Source organism: Dromiciops gliroides, chromosome 2, assembly GCF_019393635.1.
Source record: "Dromiciops gliroides isolate mDroGli1 chromosome 2, mDroGli1.pri, whole genome shotgun sequence".
Taxonomy (NCBI): domain Eukaryota; kingdom Metazoa; phylum Chordata; class Mammalia; order Microbiotheria; family Microbiotheriidae; genus Dromiciops; species Dromiciops gliroides.
The window spans coordinates 368927415-368954051 of NC_057862.1; the positions used below are offsets into that span (position 1 = coordinate 368927415).

A 26637-nucleotide genomic window follows, 5' to 3' on the forward strand; every position below is an offset into this window, starting at 1 on the left:
CCCCAATGGATGATCGGCCCCCACTGCAGTGCTTTCGGAGCTGTCTTTCTTTTAGCTGTTCTGTGTGACACACATCTCACCCCATTCCACTGCCACTCCCTGAAATTTTATTTTCCTGATTTCCTGTTGAGAATCTGCTACAGTCTGAGAAAATACATCACAAAGTTTATTAGACTGTCATCTAAAATATGAGCAAATAGGCTTTAATGAATGGCCTTTGAGGGGCTCTGAATAAAACACACAAATTTTGTTGCAGAAATCTGACAATGGTTTTGGCTGCTCAGAGACCCTCATTTCTAGTGTTAGAGCCCTGAGTTTTCCCTCTCTAGTCTATTTCTTCCTATTTAAAAAAATTCTAAAACGCCTTTCCAAATATCCAATAAACTCTCTAAGGAAAAAAGACTGTCCCCAAATTAAAAATATTTTAGAAGGGCCTGAGTTTGCTGACAAGTCCATAACAACAGGATCTGAACACCTTCTAGAACCTAAAAAATGTTATCCTGAATTAGCAGTCCTATACATTCAAAACTGACAAGCAAAGAAGTCATTAGCTATGTGGTCTTGGGCAAATCACTTCCTCTGGGCCTCAATTTTTATATTTATATGAAATGAGAGAACTGGACTATACCCTTGCCAAGGGTCCGTCCAGATGAGATATTCTCTTATTCCAAGTGTTATTATTATATAACCAGCATGGTTTTTTTTTTCTTTTTAAATAGGTGAGAGACTTCCCTCTGCTGGGCACATATATAACTGCTTGTTAAGATTAAATGAACTCCACTGCAAATGACACGTTAAGAAGAAAAAATATATTTTACTAAAAAATGATAGACATAACAATAAAATAAAATATATATATTGAACCATTCAACTTTGTTCCCTCCTACTGTATTCTCTTTGCTTCCCTTTATATACCCCCACAATTCCAGGATCTTTTCCAAAAAGATCAAAGATGCCAGGGTGCTGAAAGATTTCTTATTAGAGTCCATTGAAAAATCAGTGTAGCCCTCAAAGCCAAAAAGTATATCTTAATTATTCCTCTAAAGGGGAAATATGCTATCTTGGATTAAGAGGCTGATTGCACAGCAAACAATTACATACAGACTCATTGTGAATGAATCACTGCTAATTGTCACCTAATAACTGGAACTTCACTCAGAATTTCTGAGACAGAACTTGGTTTCCCTAATGCTGTTTCTGTGGAAGATCTGTATCCTCAAGTGACCTTGCTATACTTGCTCACAAGGATTGTTTACGCTAGCTCCTGCTACTTTGCTTGATGCCTGGGCTTCTGATGTTCGTGGAGTCTGTTTTGGAACCCGGATGGGGACATAAATATTTGAAGCACTGTGCTCTTTAAGATATTCTCCCCCTTTTTCTTCATAATCTTTCCTGGTTATCCAGCCTTCCTCACGATTCATATGTTCTAGCGCCCAATCTCGAGCTCCATACCAAGCATCCAATACAGGATTAGAAGCGACCTGGACCTAAAATAGAAAAACATTCAATGTGAAAAATTCATTACTTAGGATTCCATCAATTTGGAGTCTTATGACTCAGTAAGCATCATAATAATATAACTTATTGCACATAACCAGATAATTACCAATAAAGTCCCATGAAACCTAACAACTACGCAGTCAAATCTTGATTTTAAAAAAGAAAAAAATACATACATATATACATACACATATATATATATATATATATACACACACACACACACACACACACACACACACACACACACACACACACACATATATATAAAACCTTACACCAACATTATAAAAGGAGTCTACTTTTGGAATCAATTTGAAACAGAAATGAGATGAAATTTACCTTAGCAAACTCTTAGCAAATTAATAGGGCAAAATAATTAATAAGCGAAGCTCATGCTTAGAGTACTTATGGCAGCAGTTCTCAAACTTTTTGGTCTCTGGGTCCTTTTACCCTCTTAAAAATTACTGAGGACCCCAAAGAGCTTTTGTTTATGTGGGTCATATCTTTCAATACCAACCATATTATAAATTAAAACTGATAAAATTTTAAAATATTAATTTACTTAAAAATAACAATTGGGGCAGCTAGGTGGTGCAGTGGATAAAGCACTGGCCCTGGATTCAGGAGTACTTGAGTCCAAATCCGGCCTCAGATACTTGATACTTACTAGCTGTGTGACCCTGGGCAAGTCACTTAACCTTCATTGCCCCGCAAAAAAAATAAAAAAATAAAAAATAACAATAAACCCATTACAGGTTAACATAAAACATATTTTGTGAAAAGTAACTTTTACAAAAAAAATTAGAAGAATGGTATTGTTTTACATATATTCACAAATCTCTTTCTCGTCTGGCTTAATTGGAAGATGGTTGCATTCTTATATCTGCTTCTGTATTGAATCTATTGGGATATGTTATTTTGGTTGAAGTACATGAAGAAAATTCAGCCCCATATAGACATGTAGCTGGAAAAGGGAAGAGTATTTTAAGAGGCAAATATCATCTTAGTATTATTATGAAAATAGTTCTGACTTCGAACATCTCTGAAAGGCTTTTGTGGATCCCCAGAAGTAGTAGGACCACACTTTGAGAACTTCTAACTAGGGAATAAAGTTTCAAAATACAGGAATACAAGATGTGCCATACCATCAGCCCCATATGTCCCATGTAGCTGAGTATTCTTTTTATTTTTAAGTCATAAAAGTATTTTATTAATTTCCAGTTACATGTAAAGATAGTTTTCAACATTTCTTTTCATAAGATTTTTAGTTCCAAATTTTTCTCTGTCCTTCCCTTTCCACCCCCCTCCTCAAGACAGAAAGCAATCTGATATAGGTTATACATGCACAATCACATTAAACATATTTCTGTATTAGTCACATTGTGAAAGAAGAATCAGAACACAAGGGGAAAACCTCTGTGGAAATTTATTTTGATTTGGGGACCCTACCTTTAGGCTGAGATTAGAAAGCCTTAGGCCCTCAGGGTCTCTCCCCCTCCTCCTCAGCTTCAGCTGAGCGGAAAAAGCCCCGTGGGTGGGGTCAGACAGCTTGGGGAAAAAAAAGCCCCCAGCTCCCTCTGACCTGAGCAGATCCCGGATAGCCTGTGCTGAGGCACGTGAAACTTGGAGTGCACCCCGCCCCCACCACCAGCCAACGCCCTGGCTGGCGGATTAGCTTGATCTGTGGGGGCGAAGGAAGCCCCCAGATTTTAGTGGAGAGAAGAAAAGGTCTATATAGACCTGGGAGTTAGATAGACTGGGGGAGGAAGGAGATGGACTAGATAGAGAAGGACAGACTAGATAGACAAGACTCAGGGGTTCAGAGGGACAAGAAGAGGTCAAGAGGCGGCTGAGGAGACCGCAAAGATTGGAGACTAGAGACGGGTCTGACAAGGTTACAGGCCTTAATACAAACCAGGGAAAGTGTAACTTGCCCTGAGGCCGGAGGCAGCTAAGGCCCTTATTGTATTCAAGAAGTTCAAAGCGCAGCAGGTTGGAAAGAGATGCAGTGGAAAAGAGACCGCAGGAAAACAGTCAGGTTGTACACTTTATTTCCCTGTATTCCTAATTTGAAATAGTATCTCATAAATAAACTCTGCTTTGATTATTTAGTTAAGAGCCTTCTTAATCTTTAGTCTATCAGTTTGGGAGCAGTGTGGTGGAACTTTATAACGGCCCAACATTAAATTAACGTAGTCAGATAGCCAAATAGTCAACAGTCCCCAGATTAGTCCTCCAGTCAGCTTCAGCCCCCAAAATTAAGCTAGTCACCAAAAATATTTTTACACCTCAAAAAATAAAAACAAAAGTAGAAACAGTATGGTTCAATCTGCATTCAGAATCCACAGTTCTTTTTTCTGGATGTTGAGAACATTTTCCATTATGAATTCTTTGGAATTGTCTTGGATCACTGTATTGCTGAGAACTAAGTCTATCATAGTTGATCATCACACACTGTTGCTGTTACTGTGTATAATGGTTCTGCTCACTTCACTCAGCATCAGTCCACTTAAGTCTTTCCAGGTTTTTCTGAAATCTGCCTGCTCATGATTTCTTACAGCACAATAGTATTCCATTACATTCATATACCACAACTTGTTCAGCCATTCCCCACTTGATGGACATTCCTTCAATTTCTAATTCTTTGCCACCACAAAGAGAGCTGCTAATAAATATTTTTGTAAATGTGGGTCCTTAACCCTTTTTTATGATCTCTTTGGGATATAGACCTAGTAGTGGTATTACTGGATCAAAGGGTATACACAATTCCATAGCCCTTTGGGTATAGTACCAAATTGCTCTCCAGAATGGTTGGATCAGTTCACAACTCCACCAACAATGCATTAGTGTTCCAATTTTTCCACAGCTTCTCCAACATTTATTATTTTCCTCTTTTGTCATATTAGACAATTCGATAGATGTGAGGTGATACCTCAGAGTTGTTTTAATTTGCATTTCTCTAATCAATAATGATTTAGAGCATTTTTTCATATGACAATAGATAGCCATCTGAAAATTGCCTGTTCATATCCTTTGACCATTTCTCAATTGGGGAATGACTTGTATTCTTATAAATTTTAGTTCCCTATATATTTTAGAAATGAGGCCTTTTATCAGAAACACTGGTAGCTCAGTATTCTTATTGGTAGCATCATCACACATTTGCATACAAGAAATATCCCAAATGAGTAAGAATCTGAGAGAACTTGTATGAAATGATGCAGAGTGAAGTAAATAGAACCACAAGTACAACTGATACTATAATATCAACACTATGACAAATGAACAATTTTCAGACTTAAGAACTCTGATCAAAACCATGATACCAAAGGACCAATGATGAAGAATACTGCCTCCCTTATGACAGAGGATAATAGGCAGAATGAGACACACATTTTTTGGATGTGCCCAATGTAAGAATTTATTTGGTTGATTATATTTGACACCAGGGTTTTGTATTTTCTCTCTCTCCCAAACTAAGAGTGAGGAATGGAAACAGGAAGGAGAAAAAAAGTTTGAGAATTGAAAAAAAATAAAAATGTAACTTTAAAAAAATGAATAATTCATGCCAGATTAACCTCTTTTTAAACAGGGTTATTATTTTATTGATAATTCAGGGGTATACTATAGACAAAGCTGACCAAGTTTTCAGCAGTACATCTGACAAAATCTACTATGCTTATGGATACAATGGAAAGATGTGGGTTAAACAACAGTACAATCAAATGAATTGAATTCATCTGTAAAATGGGGATGATAATATTAGCACTGATCTCATAGGATTGCTATGAAGATCAAGTGAGATAACATGTAAAGAATTCTGTAAGCCTTAAATTGCTCTACAAATGAGAGAGAGATCAATCTGTAATGTTTACATAGAAAGAGAAGGCACCCAGGGGACAGCTAGGTAGCACAGTGTATAGAGCACTGGCCCTGGATTCAGGAGGACCTGAGTTCAAATACGGTCTCAGACACTTGACACTTCCTAGCTGTGTGACCCTGGGCAAGTCACTGAACCCTCATTGCCCTGCAAAAAAAAAAAAGAGAGAGAGAGAGAGAGAGAAGGCACCCGTGGTCTTGTGCCAACATAACTTTTTTTTAGTTACCTCTCTCCAGGGTGCTGAGAAAGTTAGGACCAATGAAAAGTGGAAAGAGCATCAAAACAAAATGCAATGATTTGGTTTCTCCTTTATGTACCTAACATCAAATCTTCTATAATTTAGGGGTTTGAGGGTTATTTTTTAAGATTACTATCACAGCTAGGTGGCGCAGTGGATAAAGCACCAGCCCTGGATTCAGGAAGACCTGAGTTCAAATACGGCCTCAGACACTTGACACTTCCTAGCTGTGTGACCCTGGGCAAGTCACTTAACCCCAATTGCCCCGTCAAAAAAAGAAAAAGAAAAAAAAAGATTACTATTATAAAGACAGATGTATACACTAATGATGACACCAGACCAAGAATCAGTATATCTGGATTCTAGTACTAGTTGATTTCACAAGACATTGCCAAGAAAAAAACTGTCAGTCCTAGTTGGGCCTCCCAGCTTTACTGGGCCAATGCCTTGTCCCTGTCTGTTTCTTTTTTCCACCTGAATTCTAGACCCACCAGTCCCAGAAGCCTAAGTTTGGCCATGGTCTTGGTAACAGTGGCTATAGAAATTTCAGAAAAGGAAGGAAGAAATAAGTTAAGCATGAGTGAAAATGGTTGGGTATGAAATAACTTTCTAAAATATATTTGTAAAGGTTACTTATATATACATACATACACACATATAATTTTCTCCCCTCAAAATCCTTAAGAGAATATGACAGATGAGGTGGTCACTAAGTTTGGCCATTCAGCATTAAAATATGGCACAAAGAATGACATACTAGATCAGGAATAAAAAGATCGAAGAGATGGAAGATTTCAAATAAGATACCAACTGACAAGAACTGTGTCGGCATAATGATATCAGCAATATGTTTACAGTAATGCCTGCATACACATAGAAAAATTTCATCAAGATTTTTAAAAAAGTACAGAGATCTTGAAAATAAAAACCTGTAAGCAGAAATGAAAAGTACTTCCCCATCATTCATAACTGCAATAATGCAGGCTGAAAAAAAATGTTTTTACTATGTAATCTATACCTGAAAAGAAGACTGAAAAGGTCTCATTTCAAGCAGTTCTTTCTCAATCCTGGATTTCATTCCTGGATACATCACATTTCCACCAGTGAGGAAAACATTTTGGACAAGGGCTTCTTGTGTTTCTTTAGGGTACCTGAAACCAGAAAGTGTTTTAATGCAGATTTTCAAATACATTTCCTCTTAAACATCTGAACGAAGGCTGTTCACACAACGGATGAAAAGTGAAAAACTCAAGATACTTCGACTAAAACAATGTCAATCAAACAGGTATTTTCATCTCTCTGGCTGTTTGGCACTGTGTAGAGAACGTAAGCTCCTTGAGAACGGAGACTGTTTCAGTCTTTATGTTGGTATTTTGGTGCCTGGCACATGCTTATCGACTGATGAGGCCTTTAATGTGATAGCTAAATCATTTCACTCAATAGTATTTGGGTGCCTACTACATATTAGGCACTGAATCAGTGAATACAATGAGAAAGGGGGAGGGTTAAGTATTAATGTCATTAGTGCCACTTGCTGTGGCACTATTTGTCAATAAAGCAGAGTTTAGATAAACTGGACCTCATCCAAGGAATATTTTGTTACTGATGTGCCAAAATGACTTCATTTTAATACTGTTCCCTGTCATGGAGGATTAGAACACTAAGGCTCTAGTATGCTAATTCCATTTAAAAAAACAAACATGTGTGTGTGTGTGTGTGTGTGTGTGTGTGTGTATATAAACATAAACTTTAAAACAGAAAATAATTTAAAGTAGATTTGACTATCCATGCTAACAATGAGGCATACTACTAAAGACAGTGTCTAAATTGCCATGGAAGATTTCCATGTCTTCAGTTATCTGGGTTTCCTTCCTCTTTCTTCCAATGCCAGATAAACTTTCATATTGATTTCAGGTAATTTTTAAAAAGCCATACAAGTTATGGATGCCCAAAAGATATGAATTTTAAAAAAATACCCATATGATAAATCATATAAATTATATAAGCCATACACAAAAAGATGCTTATAATTTTCTGTCAAGTTGTAGATTTCAAGATTCAACCCCCCAAACCCTTCATATCTAATGTATATTTTTCTTCAAAGATCAATATTTTCAAATAATAAGTTCTCCTCTCATAAACACTGAGAACTAAACATTTGAATAATATAAATGAGACACATTCCCATATAGCACACATAGCTAGTATACCATAAACCACATATCCTTTATCCCTACAATTATTCTAGTTTATTCCTAAGAATTTGTAGACAGAGCCTATACATTGTGTAGTATGATAATTTGGCTGTCTACTTTGAAAATTTCAGATATATTCAGAAAAATTCAGATATATTTCAGATATGTATTTAAAATAAAATTTTAATAAAAACCTTGAGGTTAATATGCTCGTATCTAAAGTCCATGTTGCAATAAGATGTTTAATAAGCTACAACCCATCAAAATTAAGTGTTTTAAAAATATGTGTAGGAAAAATATCTAATCATAAGGGACACGAAATTATATAAGCAGCATTGCAGCAGAGAGTTCTGGACGTGGAACCAGAAGAAATGGATTTAAGTCCTAGCCCTGCTATTTACTACCTGAGTGACCTTAAACAAATCATAACATCTCTGGGCCTCAGTTTCCTCACTTATAAAAATTAGGGGATGAGACTAGATAATCTCAGAGGTTTCTACTAGATCTAAATCTGTGTTCCCTTAAGTACTTCAAATTTTCACTGTGATTTTAAACCACTATTCTACAATCATTACTTTGTTGGTGTTGAGTCATTTCAGTCATGCCTAACTCTCTGTGCCCCCATTTAGGTTTTCTTGGCAAAGATACTGGAGTGGTTTGCAATTTCCTTCTCCAGCTCATTTTATAGATTACGAAACTGAAGCAAACAGGATTAAGTGACTTGCCCAGGGTCACTGTATCTGAGGCCAGATTTGAACTCAGGAAGATGAGTCTTCCTGACTCTAGGTCCTGTATTCTATCCACTGTACCACCTGGATGCCCTGCAATCATTCCTAAAAGGTAGCAAATTAATGTTTATTAATGTAATAGATGGAAAATTGAAGCCCAAGGAAATTAGTATCTTACTTAACTTAACAATCAACTGGTAAATATCCTCAGATGGATTTAACAATAAATTCTATTTTCAAGTTGCTGCTAATGATTATTTCTCCTCCTTTGTTGTACTCTATTGACACAGGATATCTATTAACAAAGAGGTTTTTTGTTTGTTTTTTTGCGGGGCAATGAGGGTTAAATGATTTGCCCAGGGTCACAGAGCTAGTAAGTGTCAAGTGTCTGAGGCTGGATTTGAACTCAGGTCCTTCTGAATCCAGGGCTGGTGCTTTATCCACTGTGCCACCTAGCTGCCCCCTAACAAAGAGTTTTTGCTATGAAACATTTTTCCCTCTACCCCCAAAAGGAAACGTGAACTATCAAGTTATGGTAAATGATATTCCTCACATGATGGAAGAATGAGAGTTCTTATTAATCAAATATTCTGGTCAATAGATTAGCACGTATACCAATCGTCACTACCCCCTTTTGACTATTTAGACTACAACAAAACACATTTAATAGTAAAATTTTCCAGAGTCTAATTTGGTCATCTTTTGACACTTCCACAAAGGCACTTGAAAATCTCGCCAGCAGGGTTTCAAAGTCATACCAACACCACTTCGTACTGTACTGACAATGCTCAAAAATGCCAGGTGACAAAAGTCTTTGACTGACATTATGACAGACACCAGATTTTACTATATTTATCTCTATGCTACAGGGAAGTGCAAATCAGCAATGTAAGAAAAAGACAGTGCACATGCAGCTTTGTGCTGGTATTTTTCCATCAGTTTCAGGGATGATAAGGTCAAATTCCACCTGGAGTAGAGAGCAGAAAAAGAGGGATAGAGAGAGAACAGTCAAACTGAACATCAGTCAACTTCTCCCAGTATGTTTTTTGGTTTATTTCAAAAGTGTTGTGAATTCCCAGCTTGGCCCCACCAATGCACAAATAAAAGTTTAAAAAGCAAATAAAATTAAGTTTTGTATTACCTATTGTTTTGAATAACATGTAACAAAGAAAATCAATGAAAAGGCCAGGATGAGATCTATTTTAGAAATTTCTCATAGAGAGATTTATGCTTAATCAAATCTATCTTAAAATACATGCCTCTGGTAAATGGGACAAGAAAAGGAAGACAAACAAAAGTTGTTACCTCACCTGTCCAAAACATACTGAATAGTTTCTGCTATGCCAGCCTGTTCTTCTCCTATGAGAGATGGCTGGAAAATGATTTCTGGAGCTCGAATTCTTTCTGTACCAAGAAACAGCTGATGATATTCTGCTAAGTTAAACATGGGCTTTAAAAATAAAATGTAACAAAACATGTTATAATAGATTATAATGATTCTTTAAAACTTTCTTTAACCATATCTGAAACCTACTGTTCCTCATTCAAGAAACACTTTCTATACACCTATTATACACAAAGATCCCAGGAACAAGAATATTCATAAAAGTTCAAGAAAAAGTGAAACTTGAGTTAACTAACCTTTGAAGAAATTAAGATAGAGACAGATAGGGAACAAAGAATGGCATTTCACACTGGTAGGACAACGCAAATAAAGGCATGACATATGAAAGTGTAAATGATAATAGTATATGGTCAGGATGGTTTGGAAGAGGAAAACAACACAAAAAAGATAACCAGTTAGGAATCTATTATACCACCATAGGCAGAGAGTGATTAGCTTGGACTAGGGCAATGGCAGGGGAAATGGAAAGAATATATACAGTAGACATTTTGAAAGAAGAAACAACGGTAATTATATTCTATGAATATAAGGAAAGGGAAAAATCAAACATGATTCTCAAGTTTTTTTGAGCCTGAATGACTGGGAGAATGGTGGTACCACTGACAGAAAGTGTGAAACTAGGAAGAAAATATAAGATTTACTGTCATTAATTTGTTCAACAAAAAATTGTTAAGCACCTTCAAAATGCAATGGGCTACAATGGGCACTAAGGGAAACAGAATAGTTCAGAATATGCTGACTGTTAGTTGAGGACAATTTTACTCAAGGATACAATGTGATAAAGAATGTCATTTACCTATCTACTTCCAAACCCTTCATCGAAGATTCCCTTGGTGGATGGATAGACTAATCTCATAAAAATTTTGCAGAGATTTACAGAGCAAGAATATGGGTCCTCATGCAACATTTCAGGGACTGTGGATGTCAGAATACAAATGTGGAAGTTCCATTTTCATTAATGAAATTTGTTACTGAAATGTTGACAAATCTTTTTCATTTTTTCATCTGCTCACTGTCCTCCAAGTTTCATCCTTTAATACTTTCAGCATACTATGGGTTAGTTTGGTTTCCTAACAAGCTTTCCATAAACTTTTATTTCCTCCCACCACATCTGTCTGTTTTATGAGGTGACATTGCTCACATTTTTCACCATCCTCAACTGTAAGATTTTACAAGAGTTTATATTTTAAATTGCTGGCTACAATATCTCTTCACTTGGCAAGAAGATCAAATGTTTGCTGGCTGAAATTATTTGCAGCCAGCTCTTTTGGTCTTTGTTGTGGCAATAAATTTATATCACTTAAACTTTGTCAGGAAATGGTGACACTGTCAATATCTGTTCTTTCATTCATTTCCAATTTTTTTGGCACTAACAATAAGTGGCTCATTTAACCAGATTAGGTTGGAGTTCCCTTAGTTGCAAGGCATACCTTCTATATTATTATTTAATCTGACATTTATTACAATCTTTGCTCTAGAGTAAGTTAATGGTCTGATGGTACACAGACAGCAGGTTCAGAGGTGATTACCACATTGCTAACAAGCTATTTCCTGTCTGTTAAAATATAATCATTTCATTTCGTGTAATGCCATTTGATGCTAACTACCATGAATCACCATCCTGATTCTCTTAAGTATTTATCAAAAATAGGTATTATGCTTCTGTAGAGTTCACAACTTTTGACATTTCCCATTTCCTACTCCAGAACCATGTTTTCCAACATGTTTTTTTACCATCCTCCCCAAAGACAACCCATGCACTTAAGTAGGTAAATATTAAAATATAGATTCATTTAATTTGAAGAGTTCTATAGAGTTCTTCATAGAATTTCTTACTACTGGCAGTGACTTGCAGAGGATGAGGAACTAAAGAAGAATCAGAGAAAGCTCTTCATTGTAAGTATGAGACCATCTATAGAGGATTTATTGGAAAAGAGAAATCAAGAATAACACAGAATAAGAGTATATTGATACAATCTTCACTAATAGAAAGTAGTAGCCATGTTGATGTGATCACAGATTCATTAAAGTATTGAAAACAGATCCCATACCCACAAAATGACAATAAGAGTCAAACCTGCACAGTAGTAACTGGCTTTTCTACTTCAGGTGTTTCCTCAGAAAACAGAGGTTCAAAATCATTCATGCTTTCCACATCTTCTAGAGATGGTTCAAGCTGTTCCATGTCAGGTGTCTAAAATGAAAGAGATTCCGTAACTTCGATGAACAGCAAAGGTGTCAATTCTAGATGCAACTTATCATAGGAACAAATATGATTCTATCTGAAGGCTTAAAAACCTACATAAAAAAATGTGTAAAACTTCCTAGGCTTATAAAATGATCACATACTATTGGCTATCTTAAAAAAAAGAATTTTAAGACTTTTACCTCCCTCATTATTTATCTAAATCCTATTCATTCCTTAAGGTCCAACAAATTCCACCTTTCTTTGAAAAGACTTCTGTGACCACACTAACGTTTCAGGAAATATTTTGTGTGAGGTAGCCAGTTTGGTATTAAGATAATATTGTCTGGGGGCAGCTAGGTGGCGCAGTGGATAGAACACCGGCCCTGGAGTCAGGAGTACCTGAGTTCAAATGCGGCCTCAGACACTTGATACTTACTAGCTGTGTGACTCTGGGCAAGTCACTTAACCCCAATTGCCTCACACACACACAAAAAGATAATATTGTCTAGTAAACAGAAAATTTGTTGCTATTACATTAGATAAATAAAGCATGGCAGCTAAAAGATTTTTTTAAACCTAGGAGTTAGTTTTTGTTAATGCACATGTTTTAGTGGGTTCTGAATTATACCAGTAGTTCAAAAATTCAAAAAAGTATCCAAAAATGAAATAATTTCATGGATGGTGATTTAGAGTTTAGTCTTTTCTCATCTCCTTTATTAAAAAAATAAAATAAAATTAGAGCTCCTATTATAAACAGATCCCTATCCTAGGCACTGTACAGACTAGGCTAAAAAGAAACCCTCTTCCTAGTAAGAACAGAAATGGAGTGAGCAAAAAGCAAGTAGGTAGGAAACCACAAGATATAGAAATTATTGGCTAACTCTAGGTGTTTATAGAAATCAATAAAGCTCACAGATCTTCTGTATTATGAAGAATCAAGACCACTGAACAGTATGCTTATGGGCAGTATCCTAAACTTATAAAGGTGAAATCTCTTCGTGCTATTAAGATATTGATATATTTCAGAAAAACATCTGAAAAATATGATAAAATATGATTACACTTAATGTTACAAACCAGGGCTGCACTATTTATAGTAGTAAAAACTGGAAAGAAAGCGACTACTTATCAATTAGGGAATGGCTTAACAAATTGTGGTATATGGCTGTAATAGAAATTTATAATTTTTCATAAAAAATGATGAATATGAAGAGTTCAGACAAAATTGATAAAATTTCAGTGAAGTGATGGAAAGGGAAGTAAACAGAAGCAGGAAAACAATTTACACAATGACCACAATAATACAAAGGAAAACACCACTGTAAAACCTCCAAATTTTGATGTGTCACCAATTATAATTTCCAAGGACTAAAGAAACAAGAAGGTAGTGGAAGCTAGTGGACTATAAATGTGTGATGAGTCACACACAATAAGGCGTAGTCAATTTATTGATTGGCTGTCCTTCTTTGTAACAAGGGAGGAAACTATTAGGGGTAGGAGAATCACTGAAAAATGACATGTTTAAAAAAAAGAGGGTCAATAGGACAGCCCTCATCCCAATAGAAAAGAATGTACAACCTTTTAGAAACATGCATTTGAAAGGAAAGATACAAATCTTTTAAAATTAATCTGTTGAGTGAGATGAGAACCAGAAGAACGTTGTACACAGTATCGTCAATATTGTGTGTTGATCTACTGTGATGGACTATATTCTTCTCACCAATGCAATGGTACAGAAGAGCTCCAGGGAACTCATGATAGAAGAGGATCTCCAAATCCAGGAAAAAAAAAAAAAAGAACTATGGGAGTACAGATGCTGAATGAACCACACTATTTCTTTTGTTTTGGATGCTGTTGTTTTTCTATTTTGAGGTTTTTCTTCATTGCTCTGATTTTTCTTTTATAACATGACTAATGCAGAAATATGTTTAATGTTGTGTGTGTGTATATGTATATATATGTATGTATATATATATGTATGTATGTATATATATATATGTATGTATATATATATATATATAGATATAAAACCTATATCAGATTACCTGCTGTCTAGGGGAGGGAGGGGAGAGAGGGAGAAAAATCTGAAATTGGAAAGCTTGTATAAACAAAAGTTGAGAACTATCTTTACATGTAATGGGAAAAAAATACTTTATTAATAAAAAAATTAATCTGTTTAATAGGTCACATTAAAAATAATGACACTTAAAAAGGGAGAAAGGTATCTGGAGAGAACTTGAAGTTAAGGAGAAATTGGTAAGAGGAAATTGGGTAACAGGTAGTTTTCAGAAGAAGAAATTAAAGCTATCAATAGTCATGTGAAAAACTCTGAGGTACCACCTCACATCTATCAAGTCAGCTAACATGACAGAAAAAGAAGTGTCTGAGGCTGGATCTGAACTAAGGTCTTCCCACTCCAGGCCCAGTACTCTATCCACTGCACCACCTAACTGCCCTTCAATACTTCAAACAACTGTTATTTCACTGATCTGAATAGTTTCTCCACTGACATGATCCAGAATCACTTTGTGCCTCAATGGATGCATGAATGAGTTGTTTGGACAAAAAATGTTAAATGCTTTATCTATATTACATAGTGAAATATGGAAAGGAAGGACACTAGTTAGTATCAATGTGGTGATTACAGATCATACCCCAATTGCTAGGGCATGCATGGTATATTTCCTCTCTGATGCCCCAGCCCTATGCATTAAGGAGATTCCAAGTTACCACTCTTATCACTATATAGCTCCAATGACTGCATCCACTCTATATGGAATCAACTCAGCCTCCTCTTTCTGCTCTCTCACTGGAGACAATAATAATCATATGCAAAAACACCAGGAAAGGGCTGCTTTGCCAAAAATTGGGCAGAAAAAATAAAAATAGTCTTCCCTCTGAGAAGGTGTTAACTTATTCCTATTATTGGGCACCATTTGACTAGCGAAAAGGATCAAAAGAAAACCCAGTCTCTATCTACCCTACTTGTCCTCTCAGGGGCCCTTCAATTACCTCTGGTTTGGTATCTACAACATCCACTTCAATATTGACTTCTGCCTGGAGGATTTTCTGCTTAGTCTGTTCCACTGACAAACTCAGTTTTTGTATATATGATTGTAGTTCCTCTGGGGAGTCCATGTTCAATTCTACCAGGGCTTTGTGAAACTGATCCATCTGACCATCTTCCAGAAGTTCCTACAATGAGATTGTTTAGAATTTCAATTAGTTGAAGATTAATAGTGTGTATACTCAGACAAAAGATGACAAGGCTTTAAAAATTCTCAATTAGCAAATAATTTTTAAAAGAAAAAGCAGACCTGGAAAGGACATCTAGCACTTTATTTCAGAACACTGTTATTTACATCATCCAAGGCACATGTACTAACTCATTCTCAGAGCCAAGAACATGTTTTCATCACCTTAAGTAACCATATATGGCAAGCACTTCAATACTTCAAGCATCTGTTATTTTACTGGTTTGGACATACTTTCCACTGATATAATCCAGAGTCCCTTTGTGCCTTATTAGATGGTTGAACAAGTTGTTTGGCCAAAAAATTTATCACCTGCTGATCAACCTTCTGGTAATAAGCACTTAGCCAGGCTTAATCTCAGATGACAGACACATATGGTAGTCTGCTGCTGGGCATAATATATAGAACCCCCATATCAGCAAAATTATTTAGTTTGTGATTCAGGTTAATTATTGATAATGTTATAATGGGAATGTTGACCTAGTTCCCACTGAGGCTCATGCCTTATGCCAAAAGTTCTTCAAATAAATAAATGTAAACTGCAATAAAATGCTATAGTGAAAAAGAGTTTGGGTTTATTACTGTAGATTCAGCCTTAAGGAGATCCACATTAAAAAATTTCCATTAACCTACAGAAGTTTCCCTTAAAGTTCTATTACAATTTAAATTTTCTTTTGTCCTAAACAAAGCCTGAAATTTTCAATTTCTAGTTCACTGCTGAAAGTAAAGTTCATGTTAGCTTGGAAGATAAAACTGTAGCCCTTTACTTTTAAAATGAAGATCCAGCTACAATTCACCCATGACTTTAAAAAATATCTGCTTTTAATCATGTACTCCTGACTATGTCCCATAGCTTCAAGACCTTTACTTCATTCTGAAGACTAAAATGATGGGACCTGAGTCTTGGTGGTCTAGGCTGGGAAGTTTCACAGAAGCTCTAGCCTTACTCTGGTACACATGCTAAATATTAATGTGCCATTACTTGCACAAAGAGAAGCCTGTCCAGGCGTTCTTGGTCAAGTTGTAGTTTCTCTTCTCGCCGTCGAGCATTAAGTTCCTGAAGCCGCCGAAGCTGCTGCTGCCGCCTCTCCTGCTTCTCTTCAGATGTCAAGGTGCTACCGAACAGCTTGCTGGAGAAGGGGAGCTGCATCTTATGAACATTATTTTCATAATATTCAGGGGATCTCCACTTCTGCAATTCTTTTTTTTTAATTTTAGAGATTAAAGAGAAACATTATTGTGAATGAACATTATATTAAATACAGCAATACTTATTAGAATGTTAGATTAGGAGTCAGAAGATGTGAGTTCTGGTCCCAGCTGTGCCACTAACTAGCTATGTAACCTTGGGTGAGTCACAATCTCTGAAGACTTGAGTTTTCTCACCTGTAAAATGAAAACAATGAACTACATGATTACTAAAGGTCCCTTCCAGCTCCAGAAAGACACTTTTTTTGGTGAGAAATTCTACTATAAGTAAAAATAACAAAGGAAGCATGGAGGTATATTACAGGAGGTAGGGAAAGAAAAATATCCCCCCAAATCAAATACCCACTAAAATAACATGTAACAGAAATGAGTAGAGCAAAAGGAAACATTTACTCAGGCATGGAAAGAGGTCTACAAGAAAGGACCTGCAGAATAAAGTTGTGCTACAGCAAATTAAGTCCCTGGTGCCAAAAGAAGTCTGTAACTTGGATGTATATGATCCTATACCCCCTTTTGCTCATGCTCTTCAGGGGAAAGAGGTGAGGGAAAGGGAAAAAGACAGAAATCCCCCAGTAACACAAAAAGAATTAAATAAGGTTTCCTTTCAGGGTTGACTTAGATGATTTCAGGGAATCCTGTGGCCCAAGTCTCTACACCTGCTTACTGATACTTGAAATTCCATTAATAAGAAACATTATCTTTTGGTGTAGAATTTGAAAAAAGGTTTAGAATATAAATCTTTGGCACTCAGGCGAGTCATTCATACTAAAAGTTAAGAAAGTTAATAAGAAAAAAAAAAGTTAATAAGAAAGCACTGCGATCAGAACCATTTCTGTTTCTATAAGAGAATTGGAAATGCACTAGGAATGTGAAAGCCAAAGTAGAAAAGGAGTTTAGAAAAGACAAATTCACCTCCAAATTATCTTTATGCTATTTGCTGTCCTGGACAGAGAAACTGTACATGTAGGTTATGCTGGGTGCCCCCATGCAAGAACACAGCTTACTGAAAACACTGGCATCAATTCTGTTTCCAATAATTTATGGAATTTTAAAATGGTAGACCTCTTCTACTAAAATACAACTGTAATGCCTTATCATGGTATCACTGACATGATGAATGACTCTGGGCAGCTAGGTGGTACAGTGGATTGAGCAAGAAGACTTAAGTTCAAATGTAGACTCGGAAACTAGATGTGTGACCATGGACAAGTCACTTAAGTGCTACCTGACTCAGTTTCCTTCATTGTAAAAATGGGGATAGTATTACCTCCCATGCTTAGTAATGTACCTAGCATACAGGCACTATATGAATGCCAGCTGTTGTTATTACTGTTATTCAAAGGCCATGTCTACAGTATGCAAGCTCCAACATACCGTACTTCACTGGATATGTTTCAAGTTCAGTCCCAGTGACTGATTGTATGCCCACTATTTAAGAAATTACTGGGGCAGCTAGGTGTCACAGTGGATAGAGCAACAGCCCTGGACTCAGGAGTACCTGAGTTCAAATCTGGCCTCAGACACTTAACACTTACTAGCTGTGTGACCCTGGGCAAGTCACTTAACCCCAATTGCCTCACTAAAAAAAAAAAAAATTATTTAGGTAAGTTCAGAGAAATGAGTCAGTAAGTTGGTTAGAGCGTTGAACTTTTTGGCTACAGTAACCCATAAGGACCATCTAAGTCATAGAGGGGTCTCAGCATACACTGGTAAATGGAATACTCAGACTGATGAAATCACAAGATCTTCAAGTACTGAAGTATGAATGAATCTCATTATAAAGATGCTCTGTTCCCAGAGAATTTGTTCACTGAGGTTTCACTGTCCTATTTTGCATGGTTTACTCTCTTCTAAAATTCTACCCAAAATGGTTTCCTTAATTTTAAATCATTTAAATCATTAAATAATTTAAACTCCAGATATTGGTGTGCCCCTTCGAGCTCCAAATTTCTAGGACCCTATAAATAAAATGTGGGTTCAACTTCCAGCCTTGCCAGTTACAACTTATGTGACCTGGTCCAAGATTCACCTCCTTCACCTCATCATACTGTTTCCTCGTCTATAAAATAAACAGGACTTTGCTTTAAAAAATGACATTTTAGGCCATAAATTCTATGGTCCCGGGGGCAGCTAGGTGGCGCAGTGGATAGAGCACCGGCCCTGGAGTCAGGAGTACCTGAGTTCAAATCCGGCCTCAGACACTTAACACTTACTAGCTGTGTGACTGTGGGCAAGTCACTTAACCCCAAATGCCTCACTAAAAAAAAAAAAAAAATTTCTATGGTCCCTTTTCTGAACATTTATTTAACAATTACTATGTGGTGTCAATCTATAAAGTGCTTTGAAAACCTTCTTTGTAACAAGTAATTGCCAGTTGTTAGTATTATGACTTCTGTCATTATTATTATGTACTGGAATTATGTTAGTTCCTATAAAGAATTTTTTAAAAGGATAAGGCACAGTTTCTGCCCTTAAATAACTTTTAGAGATCTCACAATACATAAGAATTTCTGGAATCTAAATAAAAAGTACTTTTAACCCCAAAAGAATCACAAATAACAGACAGAGGTTATCATGGGCTATTGACTTACAAAACAATCATGGGGCTATTGACCTACAAAACAAAATATACCACAGACCCACAATTAAGCATCACACAAAATAAAAGATTAACCAATAATAATTTCTATGCCAATACAACTAATAAACACTACAGTGTCTAAGCATTTGAATAAGTAATGAATGATTACCAGAGTTAAAAGTGCTGTAGTCATATTTTGTCTCTATTTCAATGAGCCAAATGAAATTAAGTAAGACTAAACCTACTTCCCTATGCTGGGTATAATGTGGTCAAACTGCAACAAACTTTGAATTATGTTAGTTTGTGAATATTATTAAAAACTTCCAGATGATTTCAGAAAGGTCTGGAAAGACTATTATGAACTGGCATATAATGAAGTGAGCAGAACCAGGAGAACATTGTGCACAGAGACTGCAATACTGGTTGATGAAGAACTGTGAATGACTTAACTACTCTCAGCAATACAATGATCCAAGACAATCCCAGAGGACTAATGATGAAGCATACTATCCACCTCCAAAGAAAGAACTGATATTGATTGAACACAGACTGAAGCAAGCTATTTTTCACTCAATTTTTTCTTTTATTCAAGTTTTCTTATACAAAATGACTAATATGATGTTTTACATAATTGTACACATATAAGCCACATTTGACTACTTACCGCCTCAGGAAGGGGAAAAGGGAGGGAGGCAAGGAAGGATAAAATATGGAACTCAAAATTATATTTAAAAAAAAAAACCTTCCAGAAAGATATGACTATATTCAAATATAAATAAAATCTATCTCAAAGACGAATGTAAATAACTATTGGATTATCTACACTCTTCTCCCTCCATTAACAAAGATATTTTTGAAGTGACTTTAAAATATCAGGGCTATGATTTATATTAAGTGATAATGAAAATAGGCAACAAGCATTTATCAAGTGCTTACTACATGCCAGTCACTGTACCAAGTGAGGGGGATACCAATACAAGCAAAAAGAAAGATAGTGCCTTTCCTCAAGGAAATTACATTTTAAATGGGGAAGACAACATATAAAAGAACTGAAAAGCTAAGGAACCAAGGGCAGAAGGGGGAGTTAACCAGTCCAGGGCAGACAGAGTACAGAGAGTCAGAAACAATGTCAGGAGAGGAGTTCAGTATGGCCAGGTTGAACTCATCCCCAAAATGAAAATCCCTCAGAAGGAACTCAGAAATGGGAAAGGGGGGCCAACATGGCAGAGGGATGTTCCAGAATTCAAAGGGCTCAACCATGCACTGAAGGAAGTTTACAGGGTGAGAAGGTCTTGATAGCACCATAATGAGTCAAAAGGGCAGCATGGAGGGGCTACATAGAAAGAGAATAGGAACCAAAAGGCAATCTTTCCCACTTAAATGTGCTAAGCAACAAGAATCCAACCACGGAATGAAAAGAAGGGTTAAAGCTGAAAAAGGATCTGTTAAGGAAATTTAGAAGTTTTGGAGTTGTAAAGACCAAAGAATCAAATTCAGGGAGACTTGAGAAGGAAGTTGGTAAGATAAGGAAAAATAAACTAGGTGTTCCTGATAAGGAGCTAGTAAGGTGAGAAAAGGGAATGACAACTCCTGAACCAAACAACTAGAGTTGCCACAGCAACTTCCATAGCAGTTCTACAGAGGAGCTGTTCATAGGAGCCACCAGTAAAAATGACAAAAGACTGAGGAACTTATGGAAAAGAAAGTATGAAGAGTATGGGGAATTTTGCAGTGACCTACATAGTGCAAATGTGATTTGTCTTTCTGCCACAGTTATCGTAATTGTTATCTATGAACAAAGGGCATCTTCCCACTCAACCAGACTCACAACCCACATATCTCTCTCCCCATGTGCCATATCCAATCTATTGCCAGGTCCTTGGCAATATCTCTCACAGATGGCCACTTCTCTTCTGTGATAGTCATCATGCAAGTGCAGACCTTCATCAAGCCATGCATAGTCTATTGCAAAAGCCTTTTGGTTGACCTCTCTGACTCAAGACTTTACCACACTAATCTATCCCCTGGTCAATTATTAAAGTGATCTTCCTAAAGTGCTGTTCTCACCTTGTCATTCCTCTATTCAATAAACTCCAGTGGCTCTCTGGTCTACCTTTCCAGTTCTCATGCCTTACTCACCACCTATGTATCCAGTGATTCTTACCTCTTTGCTATTCTTCACACAAGTCACTCTATGTTCCAACTCTATGTATTTTCACTGGCTGTCTCCCATACCTAGAATGTTCTCTGCTTCTCATATCTGTCTCACTTCCCTGGTTTCCTTCTAGACTCAGCTGAAAATCTACTTTCTGCAAGTTTTTCCAGTCCTCTTTAATGTGCCCTCCCTCTGAAAAGATGTCCATTTTGTCCTGTACATGTCACGTTTGTACATAGTTGTATGCATGTTGTCTTTCCACCATACCCAGATTGTGAGCTCTTTGAGGGCAGGGACTAGTTTTTCCCTTTCTTTGTATCCCAAGCTCTTAGTACAATACTTGGCATATAGTAGGTAAAATGCTTGTTGACTTGATTTAGGTCTCCTTCCTTCAGTCGTTCATTCAAGCTACTATGCTAGTGGATAAAGCACTGGCCCTGGATTCAGGAGGACCTGAGTTCAAATCCGGCATCAGACACTTGACACTTACTAGCTGTGTGACCCTGGACAAGTCACTTAACCCCAATTGCCCTACCAAAAACAAAAACAAAAACAAAACAAAACAAAAAGTTACTATGCCAGGCACTTGGTATACACTGAAAACAATAAAAACAGATCCTGACCTCAAGGAGCTTTCATCCTACTGGAAGCCTAACACCATGCACACAGATAAATATATACAAAACAAATACAAAGTAATATTGGACAAGGGCCTTAACAACCAAAGGGCAGCAGGTAAAGTCTCGGGTATTAGTTAGACTTTGAGCTAAGTGTGAAGACAATTACAAATTTTAAGAGAACAAGGCAAGGAAGAAATAATTCTAGGCATGGAGACAAGCTGTTCAAAGACAGAGATGGGAGATGAGTGTCATGTCCAGGGAATAGCTAGTAGACCAGTTTGGAAGAATTTGGAGTTTGTAAAGTAATGTAAAGTTCAATAATCCTGGATCCTGGAAAGGTAGGCTAAAGTCAGATTGTAAAGGATTTTAGGTGTCAGAGGTGTTCACATTTTAATCTTAAAAAAGGGAGCTTCTTACAGCTTGAACAGGAGGGTGATATGGTCAGTGACAAGACTTTTACTTGAAAAGAAGGCAAAAGGGCTCAAAGAACATTTCTCCAGTTTCCAAATTATAAGGGAAACTGAAATGTTCTTTGAAAAAATGCAAGGGTTTTCATGTGAAAACGAAAAAGTAAAGAGACAAAGAAAGGTCCTGTCCTATGTCAGTAGATTGTAAAGTAGAAGACAGGACAGAAGAGGAAAAGAAAAAGGGCCACTGAACATCTGGAACAAAGTACCAGACATGAGGAAAGAGCTGTCAGTACCTACCAAGGAGGAAGAATCACTCATCCTCCACTCTGACAATTATCACCTACTTCTGATGAGCCATGTTACCACATATGATAATACCAGAAGGAAAGCACTGAAGAGGATCATAAAGTCTTGGGCAAAAAGTGAAAGGGTATAGGTGGTGTTTTCATTACTGCTACCAATCAAAGATAAGGGGTTAAATATAGACTTGATTAATAAGGAAAGTCTTCTAAACAACTGAAACTATTCAAAAGGAGAATGGGCTTCCTTGAGAGGTAGTGAGTTCTCCTTCACTAGAAGCCTTCAACCAAAGAATGGATGACCAGTTCTTATCTATGGTATACAGGATACATACAGAGCTAGAAGGGATGCTTCGGATATTATGTTTCCCAAATTCCTCATTTTACAAGTGAAAAAATTGAAACCAAGAGAGATTAAATGACTTTCCCAAGGTCACACGGGTGACTCTTGTTAAATTAGGTTAGATTAGATGGCTTCTATAATCCCTCTTAAATCAGAATCCATGATTTAATTTAAACAGACTTAATGAAACTACTGAGATAAATCCATCTTGGGTATTAGTCTCAATGCCTGGGAAGAGCTAGTAAAGTATCTTTATTCTGTTGCTTATATTACTTATACAGATAGCAAATAATTTCAGCTGCTGTTTTCTGAAAATAAATCCAGGTAGAAATACTCCTATTCCATTTTTAAAAGTTGCTGCAACTGTAATCCCCCTTTCCCTGAGGTCTTTAATAAAAGAAATATCCAGGGCAGCTAGGTGGCGCAGTGGATAGAGAACCGGCCCTGGAGTCAGGAGTACCTGAGTTCAAATCCAGCCTCAGACACTTAACACTTACTAGCTGTGTGTCCCTGGGCAAGTCACTTAACCCCAATTGCCTTACTTTAAAAAAAAAAAAAGGAAAAAAAGAAATATCCACTGGTATTAGGTAATTTATATGCATAAAATATAAAATATAGTAAATAACATCATTAAAGTTTTTTCTTTATTATTCTCTCACATATTAAGATAACTGGAAAAAATTTTGTATTTCAGCACCTACACTTGATTCCCCTGTTTAAAGATTTAAGGTTTCTGTACCAAATAACAAAAAGGAAAAAACAAAAAACAAAAATAGAACTAAAAGAATACCCACAATGGCTACAATAAAAATAAAATTTGGCGTTAAATGTTGTTTAAAGGGGCAGCTAGGTGGCGCAGTGGATAAAGCACCAGCCCTGGATTCAGGAGAATGTGAGTTCAAATCCGGCCTCAAACACTTGACACTTACTAGCTGTGTGACCCTAGGCAAGTCACTTAACCCTCATTGCCTCGCAAAAAAAAAAAAAAAAAAATGTTGTTTAAGATGCTCTGTAATAGATACTGTCTCTTATAATGACTGAGTCAAATAATAGTAAGAACTAAAACTCCTTTAAGAAAAGTTTCTTGGGGCAGCTAGGTGGCGCAGTGGATAGAGCACCGGCCCTGGAGTCAGGAGTACCTGAGTTCAAATCCGACCTCAGACACTTAACACTTACTAGCTGTGTGACCCTGGGCAAGTCACTTAACCCCAATTGCCTCACTAAAAAAAAAAAAAAAGAAAGAAAGAAAAGTTTCTTATATAAATTCAAGATCCCAGTTCCTAAGTAGCCTCCAAATTTCCCTCAGAGGGTTTGTGAGAAATGACTGCTGAGAGACTCTACACCAATTACAATTCTTTTTTAAAAATTGTTTGTTTGCTTTTACCAATTACAATTCTTAAAAGACCTTGCTAAACAAGTAAAGAAGTTACCTTAAAAAGGTAAACTGGCAGGGAAATTTTTTAACTTGGAAAAGACTAAATTTGAAGAGATGAGCTACAGAGAGGGAAGTATACCACTAAGGCCAAAATGATTAATCAAAAAATCCCTAGCTTATAGAAATAAAGAATGTTTTTAAAAAGAAGAAGAGAGAAAGAAGGGGGTGATTATTTTATTCTATCGTTTAGGAGAGTTGTCAAGAAACAGGAAGTAAAACTAAGTGATCTGAATCCCCATCATGCTTTAGAACTCTGATTTTTTTTTAAGTTGGCACTCATAAAAATTGCCAGAATCCATCAATGTAACAAATACAGAAACTAAAAGAGATGCAATAAATCATAAAGTCTGTGATCAAAAGGTTTACATCATTACCTTCCACATAATCTTCAGCAATATAGCTATGCTCATGCAAGATTTCCTCCATTCGACTAAGAGTGATAGCTGCCAAATGTCCAGGATATTTCAGTTGGAGAAGACGTTGTAGGTATGCAGCTGCTTGGCTTCCTCCAAGATTGATTCGTTTACAGTTTTTGGCATCCAACCTATGGTCCAATCCACAGAAATAACACTGAGCTGTTCAACAACAAGGAATAAAAAAAAACAATGCATCTTTGGGCAGGGGTAAGCAATTTTAAGACATTAACCCTAAGGTATTACAGGGAGTCTGCTTTCTCATTAGTCTACTTTGAGTAAGAATGGCCTCAAAGACTATCTAGGCCAGCCTTTCACACAAAGCATAAATCACTTCTAGAGTTTCCCTCAGAGACATCTGACCAAGCATTGGGACAAACATAAACTATCCCATATGTAAGTAAACTCAACCAAATCAAAGTAAACTCTTCTGAGTCTTCAAATATTCAGACAACTAATGTCTGCTTTTTGGTTTTCTTTTTGCAAGGTTAACTATCCCCACTAGTTCAAGTACTTCAAATCTCATGATTTCCAGACCCCTCATCATCTTGGTCTTTCTTCTGGAGGTGTGCTTTAGCTATTCAATGTCCCTCTTAAAATATGGTACCTATAAATGAACAAAGTTTAGATATCGTCTGATCAGTATACAGTAGAGCAACACTATTATTTCTATGAAGCTAACTGAGAGATGGCACCTCTTATATAGATGGCACTTTGAGAGTTACAAAGCATTTTACAGACATTCTGCATTTGAGCCTCACATTTCTGAGGTCAAGAAACTGAGGCTTCTGGAAGTCAAGCACCTTGACCATGGTCACACGGTCAGTATAGAAAGGTGGGATTTAACCCCAGGTCTCCCCAGACCAACACTCTTTCTATTATCTCACACTGTAATTTACTGAATGAAGGCTAATGCTTTTGTTTAAGCAGTTATACGGAACTACAGAGAGATCACAGGGTCCTACTTCTGCAGCAGAAGTGACCTTGGAGGTTATGCAGCCTCAATTCTTTCCCCTCACACCTATTTTGCAAATGAAGGAACTGAATTAAATGACTTGTTCCAAATTTTTAAAAAGTCATAAGCAGCAAATCTAGAACCCGAATCCAAGTGCCTTGGCTCCACTTCCAGTGCTCTTTCCTCTGTAGTACACTGCCAACCTATGGGCTCATTTGAAGTTTATGAGGCAATCAAATGACAAAATGCTACCAAACCAGGTCTCCTGTGTAAGTATAAATAATTTTTTAAAGAAATAACATTGATATAGCTATGCTAAAGAGAGATTTTAAGTAGAATCTCTCAAGTAAAAATGAAGTTTTAGAAGCTTAGGGATTTGTTACCCTAAGAGAATTTTAGAGCAAATTTGTGTGCAAGCATGTTAAAGCCCTCCACTTCAGAAAAACTAAAAATATTAAGTGTCAACTGGACAGAACTGGCCTCTGACCTGCGGAAGGCCAGAATCAAATTGAGCAGGCTAGAGACAGGAGAGTCAAGAATCAAACAGAAGTTTAAATTCAAGGTAAGGGAAATGGCCTGTAAGCAAGGAAGGTAGACACATGTGCTGGGCCCCCCACTAGGGACCCTGTTTAGCGTGGCTGAACCTTGATTTATATACTTGTAGCTAGACAAGGAGTCAAACTGTGTACTGTAGTGTGACAATTGAAGTGACACCACTTACTGTAGGTAAGCTCTGCCATGAGGAGAAGGTGTCTGAGGGCAAGCCATGTGGCTTATAAGGTCGGTTCCTTGGCATCAGGAAGTGATGTTTGTTCATGGGTGCTGT

At 36.8% G+C, this 26637-nt stretch overlaps 1 protein-coding gene across 1 annotated transcript in view; it reads right to left on the minus strand.

Annotated features, from left to right (window-relative positions):
- Nucleotides 1-789: 789 nt before the first annotated feature.
- Nucleotides 790-26637, minus strand: part of ACTR5 (actin related protein 5) — a 33495-nt gene continuing 7647 nt past the window's right edge. Inside the window, exons 3-9 of the mRNA XM_043988273.1 lie at nucleotides 24818-24987; nucleotides 16374-16591; nucleotides 15150-15332; nucleotides 12027-12143; nucleotides 9855-9994; nucleotides 6640-6772; nucleotides 790-1487 (exon numbers count right to left, since the gene is read on the minus strand). Of these exons, the coding sequence (XP_043844208.1) occupies nucleotides 1230-1487; nucleotides 6640-6772; nucleotides 9855-9994; nucleotides 12027-12143; nucleotides 15150-15332; nucleotides 16374-16591; nucleotides 24818-24987 (1219 nt within the window). The 3' untranslated portion in view covers nucleotides 790-1229. The remainder of the gene's footprint in view (nucleotides 1488-6639; nucleotides 6773-9854; nucleotides 9995-12026; nucleotides 12144-15149; nucleotides 15333-16373; nucleotides 16592-24817; nucleotides 24988-26637) is intronic.